General features: G+C 48.3%; 1 protein-coding gene across 1 annotated transcript; it reads left to right on the top strand.

The window, feature by feature from the left end:
* LOC102188267 (HLA class II histocompatibility antigen, DM alpha chain) lies at positions 591-5,686 on the top strand. Its single transcript, XM_005696210.3, has 5 exons — positions 591-770; positions 2,700-2,984; positions 4,398-4,676; positions 4,888-5,016; positions 5,369-5,686. The coding sequence occupies exons 1-5, from the start codon at positions 683-685 to the stop codon at positions 5,371-5,373; spliced, it is 786 nt and encodes a 261-aa protein (XP_005696267.1). The 5' UTR covers positions 591-682; the 3' UTR covers positions 5,374-5,686.

A 7,129-nucleotide genomic window follows, 5' to 3' on the forward strand; every position in this document is an offset into this window, starting at 1 on the left:
TAGCTCCTCTTGACATTCCACCTTCATCCCCTGCCTGTTACCAAACAGGAACACGTGAACAACCTCCAACTATTACAGTCCAACTATACAGAGGTCTCCAAAGAAAGGAGCTCTGAATGCCTTTGACCTTCACCCCTTTGCCTGCTCCTTGCCCTGGGTGTTTTTTCTCTCCTCACATTCTGCTGGCCTGTTTTTCCTTCAAGACTCTTATCAGCCTTCCTAATTACATCCCACCTATTCCTCCATCCTCAGTCTGAAGAGCCCTGTGTCTGGGTGAGGGGGTGGGGTTTGCTATGGAAAAATGAGCTTCCTCAGTTTATTATTTGGCCACGGGGTGGTGCTGCTCAGAAGAGTCCCTCGGTCTGGTTACAAGCTGAGGCTGACAGCCAGATTCTAAAGAGGGATCCCCACCAGGAGGCAGACATTCCTCCACGGCCTCCCCACGCCGCCAGCTACACCCCAAGCCTGGCTGGGTGAAAGAGCCAAGTCCTAAGAAGGTGGCTTGCTCCAGGTCTCTCCCCAGTGACTAATAACGTCAAACCCTACACTCTTTGTGATTGGCTTATCCAGAATGACAAGGGCAGTGGTGGGAAGTGAGCTGGAGAAACATGATCTGGGAAGGAATTTGGGGACCTGGGTCAGCTGGCTGGTAGTTCCTAGCCCCCCGGGGAAGTGTGAAGATATGGACCGTGGGCCGAGCCAGGAAACTGCGCTGCTACGGCTGCTCTCCTTTCTGTGGCTGCTGCCCCTGTCCTGGACCGCCCCTGAAGGTATGACAGTACCTCTCACTGACTTCCATCCTGATTGGGGTAGAGCCTAGGGAGCCGGGGTATTTGAAAGTGACAAGAGTGCTTAGTAAATGGTGAAAGTGTGACGAGAGCAAAACGATAGCAGAATTGGGAAAGAGAGCCATGCTATAGATGGATGGTAAACAATGCCAGAGGTGCTTCGTCGGTTCCATTGAAGACAGTCTCTTGAAGCAGAGATTATTATATCCATTTTCCAGCTGAAGGAAATGAGACTCAGAGTTTAAGTAACTTGGGCAAGTTCACCCCTTTGGTAAGTGGTAGAGCTGGGATTTGAACAAAACAGATGTTATCTCCACTGTTCCTACGTAGGAACCCTGCACTCTGAAATCAATTCACCTTACAATTCTTGAGAAACCTCTTAACTTTATTGGTCCTTAGTTTCTTTCTCTGAAAAGGATGAAGTGGAATGGAAGAAGAACCTGGAAGATCCCTCTTACTCTGTCTATCATTCTGGGTACTGGGTTTTGAGTAGAATCTTTCTGGCTGGGGAGATTCCTGCCAGGAATTTCAAAGAATTAGGGATTATTTTCTGCAGCTATGGTGCTATTCCCCCAGGCCTGTCTTTGCAAGATCTGCAGGGCTGAGGGAGGGAAGACATATTCAGAGAGGCCTGGTGCCGATGAAGTGCCTGAAAAGAAGCCTGGAGAGTGGTCTTATAGTCTGCCATGCACTTCCCTGGTGTCTCAGACGGTAAAGTGTCTGCCTCCAATGCGGGATACTCGGGTTCAATCCCTGGGTCGGGAAGATCTCCTGGAGAAGGAAATGGCAACCCACTCTAGTATTCTTGCCTGGAAAATCCCATGGACGGAAGAGCCTGGTAGGTTACAGTTCACGGGGTCGCAGAGTTGGGCATGACTGAACGACCTCACTTGTGTGTGTCTGAGTGTAGGGTAGGGCGCTGTTGTCTATGGCTTAGATCACCATTCCTCCATCCACGTGAAGACTGGGAAACCCATACAGGCCCTTCACAAGTCAACAGGATGGCCTCCTGGGAATTACACAAAGGTCTCTTCTGGGGGAGAAAGTAGCCCCGTGCCAGGACTTCCCAGGTGGGGCTAGCGGTAAATCTTCTGGGGGAGAAAGTAGCCCTGTGCCAGGACTTCCCAGGTGGGGCTAGCGGTGAAGAACCCGCCTGCTAGTGCAGGAGGTGAGTCCTGCCTGGAGAACCCCATGAGCAGAGGAACCTGCTGGCTACAGTCCATAGCGTCGCAAATAACTGGACACGACTGAATGGGCTTAGCACGCACACACACAACTCCGTGCCAAGATGCATGGCTTGGTAAGCAAAATGCAAGCTGAATTTCAGCCACAACTTACCTCCTTGGCTGGGTGCTTTGGGGCACAAAAATACAGTCAATGCTGCGACTCTGTCAACTGAATTTGTCACTTTAGATCCTAGAACCTTTTACTTGTTACAGCTTTAGATGTTTTTATGGACTGGGAAATTTTGGAGAGATTCTGTAATTTCTTTTTCGCCCTTTTCAGAGCCTAAGAGACAGACACAAGAGGGGTTGTAAACCCACTACTGCCCCCCTCCTCCCTGGAGCAGGGCTTGCTGTTTTCTTTTTTAAAAAATATTTATTTATTTGGCTGTACTGGATTTTAGTTGAGGTAAGCAGAATCTTCATTAGGTTACGCAGGATCTTCCGTTGCGGCAAGTGGATTCTCTAGTTGTGGCGCAACGGCCCCTGAACTATTGCTCAGTAGCTGCAGTGCACAGGCTTAGTTGCTTCTCAGCTACGGGACCTTCATTTCTGGACCAGAGATCCAACCCAAGTCCCCTGCATTGCAAGGGGGATTCTTAACCCCTGGACCACCAAGGAAGTCCCTTGCTGATTTCTAAGCTGAAGGGGATCCCGCCTCCCTGAACCCCGCCTGTCTCTCTTGCAGCTCCTGCTCCAGGGTGGACGGATGACCTGCAAAACCACACGCTCCTGCACACAGTGTATTGCCAGGACTGGAGCCCCAGTGTGGGGCTCTCTGAGGCCTACGACGGGGACCAGCTTTTCTCCTTCGACTTTTCCCAGAACATCCGAGTGCCTCGCTTGCCTGAATTTGCTGACTGGGCTCACCAGCACGGAGATACCTCCAACATTATGTTTGACAAAGGTTTTTGCCGGACCATGATCGAGGAAATTGGCCCACAACTTGAAGGGAAGATCCCTGTGTCTAGAGGTCAGGGCATTTTTCTGTAGAGGTGGGGAGGGGAGCTGCCCTCTTAACCTCATTATACACTGAATTTTTCCCTTTCACACCAATTCCCCATCTCTCATGCTTTCTGGTTCTCCCCTTGAACCTTGATTTTTTTTACCACCCATGGTCTGCACTCTGTTTTTGTTGTGGGCAGAAGAAAAGCCCCTGGGGTGTAGTAGGATTCAAAACTATGGAACTTGATAAATTTAGCAGGGACCAACTGATGCCTTCTGACTGTTAGCACTTGGGTTATGATCGATGCTCAGCAAGATGGAAGGGGAGAATGGAAGTATCTGATGATGTGTCTGAATTTCATTTTATTTATTTATTTTAAAACTTGAGTTTATTAGGGAATACTGATGGATCATAGTAGATGAAAACCCTAGCTGAGTTAACGAAATGGTAGTTAACTGCCTTGGTAAACTAGGCTTAACTACATGGATTAAGTAAGCTCTGTTAATATTTATTTTCTTATTCTGCCATGATTGTTTGGACATCACAATGTGTTTTTTTAATTGGAATATAGTTGATCCACAGTGCTGTGCCAATCTCTGCTGCACAGCCAAGCGACACAGTCATGCACACACATACATTCCGTTTTTAATATTCTTCTCCATCATTGTTTATCCCAGGAGGTTGGATATAATTCCCCATGCCACACAGCAGCACCTTGTTGTCCAACCGTTCTAAAGGAAATAGTTTGCAATCATAATGTGTTTTAATGTACATTTTTCAAGATTTAAACAATACCACATCAAAACTGAGTTGACATTAATTGCATGACAAGGTAACTTAAAAAACATATATAGATGTGATCAGCATGTCTTTCAAATATGTCCAAACATATAGTTCTTGAAACTATCCTTCAAATCAGTATTTTCAATGTTTTTTTAGCAACTGGTTTTTTTTTTCTGGTGGTTACCTTAATTTTTTAATTTTTATTTCATATTGGAGTATAGTTGATGTACAATGTTGTGTTAGTTTTAGGTGTACAGTAAAGTGGTTCCCTTACACACATACATATATTCATTCTTTTTCAGTTTCTTTTCCCACATAGGTTATCACAGAATATTGAGTAGAGTTCCCAGTGCTGTAAAGTAGGTCCTTATTGATTATTGATCTTATATATAGTAGTGTGTCTGTTAATCCCAAACTCCTGGTTAAAATGTGCCTGCATTTTTAATGAGAAGACAGCTCATGGTCAGGAGCCCCCCGTGCGGTCCAGTTAGGATGGCGGGGCCGGTGTGGTCTGCCTCTGGTCCAGGTGTGGTTCTTGCCTGGGCAAAGACCTCCCCCAGAGCCCCAATTCCTCATCTCTCCTCCACGTGCCACGGCCTCTCCATAAATGGGGGTCCCATCTGAGCTTCCTTCCCTCACGCCTCAATCCCCTCACAGGGTTCCCCATTGTTCAGGTGTTCACACTGAAGCCCCTGGAGTTTGGCAAGCCCAACACGCTGGTCTGTTTCATCAGTAACCTCTTTCCACCCACACTGACCGTGGAGTGGCAGCATCAGTCGGCGCCCGTGGAAGGAGTCGGGCCCACTTTTGTCTCTGCGGTTGATGGACTCACCTTCCAGGCCTTTTCCTACCTAAACTTCACACCAGAATCCTCTGATCTTTTTTCTTGCATCGTGACTCATGAGATCGATGGCTACACAGCAATCGCTTTTTGGGGTGAGACCCTTCTCCCTGGAAGCCTGGTTCCTTTGTGGGGCAGAAGAGAGGGGGACCCATGGGAGGGCTTCTTTCTCCACCTGGCCCTTGTTCAGGCCGTTCCCGCTCTGCGCCGACCTCAGTCTTCCCAGCCTCGGGGTCTGCCCTGTCGTAGACAGCCACGGCATTCCCAACCAGGTCTCGGGGCTGATCAGCTCCCCTTTTTCTCCAGTGCCCCAGAACGCGCTGCCCTCTGATCTTCTGGAGAATGTGCTGTGCGGCGTGGCTTTTGGCCTGGGTGTGCTGGGCATCACTGTTGGCGTGGTCCTTATCATCTACTCCCGGAAGCCGTGCTCAGGGGGTACGTTGGGGAATCTGGAGGGGGCGGGAGAGCCAGACACAGTGGCGCACATGTGAGTTTGCCGGGGACCGTCTTGTGACCCAGGGAGCACACAGTGGCCCTTGGGTGGGCAGGCCTGTATCTGCACACCCATCCTCCTGGTTGAGGCCCCGGCTGCACATACACAGTTACAGGTCGGGAGGATGTCTTTGCATGGGGGAGGAGCAGCGGGGGAGCTGGAGGAAGGGCGTTTGGAGATGATCTGGAGACAAGGAGAGAGCAACTTCTGGATGGTGTGTTGCTGGTGGGGAAGGGCCTTTGGGGATGAGAAGGACCCCCCTGATGGATTTTCTCCATCCTTCTTTCTCCTCAGGCTGACTCTTCCTGACCAGAGTCTGATACCAACAGCTGCAGCCATGTAACCAGGAGGTGTTCAGGTTCTCACATCCTGACCAGGATCTCTCCTTCTCAGAGCAGGAGGCCCTGGGACTCCTCTGGGGTGTGTGTATGTGTGTGTGTGTGTGTGTGTGTGTGTGTGTGTGTGTCTGTCTGTCTGTCTGTCTGTCTGTGTGAGCGTGTATTGCACCCAGGTTTCTCAGCTGAGGGCTCTGCATCCAGGGGAACCCAGAGTGGCCTTCTGATCACAACCACACCCCTGCTGTGTCAAGGCAATAAATTTCATTTCTTAATATTGATGTGGCTTCTTTTTTAACTCATGATATTTTATTTCTGGATATTTTAACTCGAGTAGGTTATCATGTCAAACTCAACATGCCTTTACCTGACACAGTTTGCCCTCATTAGAGAGAGAAATGGGAAAACCCCCAACTCCTGGCTGACTCCTGCTTCCTGGTCTCCACACAGCAAGACGTCTTTTACTCCTATTAGTCTGTGCAAAATATGTGAGTAATGAAATCAGAGCCTCTTTCTGATAATCTGCTCACACAATAGTGGAGGAAGCTGCTTGCTTTTTTTTCTTTTTTTTAGCACTCTACTCTTTGTGAAAGTGTTCATGCCTAGTAGAGGCTGCCTTGAGGAATATATAACTACCTTCAACCTTCACCATAGCTGGGAAAACAAGAGCTTCAGAGTGGGAAAAATAAGACTTCAGATGCTGTTCCAAGTCATCTTGGTTTTGTGAAAACAGTATAATCAAAAATCACTGAAGTGAAGTGTGAACAGCCTGGAAGGGCCCAGAACTCACGCGTCCTCTCCGATGGCCTGTTCCGTGGCCTGAGGGGACTATCCAGGGAGAACCATGCTGCTGCTGCCCCAGGTGGGCGGTGGTGGTGTGGTGGGGGCACATGGCGAATGGTAGTAACTCCCTTTGTCTGCACTTTCTTTCTTGCTTTTCTCGAGGTCTGGGAGTTGCTTTCAAGGAGGGAGTGGCGTTAAGACGAAAAGTGAAATTATTTTGGTGTTGGTGCAAGAGTCTCTGCTTTCTGCATTGTATCAGAATCTCAGGGAAAATATTCGCTTCTTCTGAGAAGCTGGCACCTCCTCTGAACCACCTTATTGCTAAGAGCAGCACGTGTACTGGTTAAGAAGATGGGGTGCAGAACCAGACCACTGGGGATTCAGTCATGACTGTAGCTGTGTTCCCTTGGATGAGTTCCTCAACCTCTCTGTGTCTTGGTGTCATTTTCTGTAAAAGGATGATGTTAACAGTGGTGCCTCCCTGAATAAGGTTGCTGTGAAGCTTAAATAAATTAATATCTTGCAGAATGCTTATAACAGTGCTTGGCATGTAGAAAAAGTGCTTGTAACTTAGCCAAGATTTTCACTGGGGCATTCAGCAGCATCATCAACTTCTTTTCTGGAAACAACTGTGACTCTACCTTCAAGTATTATGTGGTCTCTCTTTGAGACCCTTTCCTTTCACTTTACCATTTTGCGTCTGTCCCTTGTTGCTTTCTAGTTCTTCTTGATTTCTCTCTCTCCATTTTCCAACCTATTCAGAAACTTCCTGCCACTCAAGCCTTAAAAGTGGTTTTATTTATTTATCTGTGAGAATTTTTTGGCTGCACCTCTTGGCTTGTGGGATCTTAGTTCCCCGACCAGGAGTGAATCTGGGCCCTTGGCAGTGAAAGTGCAGAGTCGAAAATCACTGGACCACCAGAAAGTTTCCAAACCT

This window comes from Capra hircus, chromosome 23 (assembly GCF_001704415.2).
Source record: "Capra hircus breed San Clemente chromosome 23, ASM170441v1, whole genome shotgun sequence".
Taxonomy (NCBI): Eukaryota; Metazoa; Chordata; class Mammalia; order Artiodactyla; family Bovidae; genus Capra; species Capra hircus.

Excerpts from the sequence above, each read along its gene's own strand:
- LOC102188267 (XM_005696210.3), top strand. The coding sequence starts at position 683 with ATGGACCGTGGGCCGAGCCAGGAAACTGCGCTGCTACGGCTGCTCTCC. Across the intron at positions 2,985-4,397 it reads GAAGATCCCTGTGTCTAGAG|GGTTCCCCATTGTTCAGGTG; the intron begins GTCAGGGCATTT and ends ATCCCCTCACAG. Across the intron at positions 4,677-4,887 it reads CACAGCAATCGCTTTTTGGG|TGCCCCAGAACGCGCTGCCC; the intron begins GTGAGACCCTTC and ends CTTTTTCTCCAG.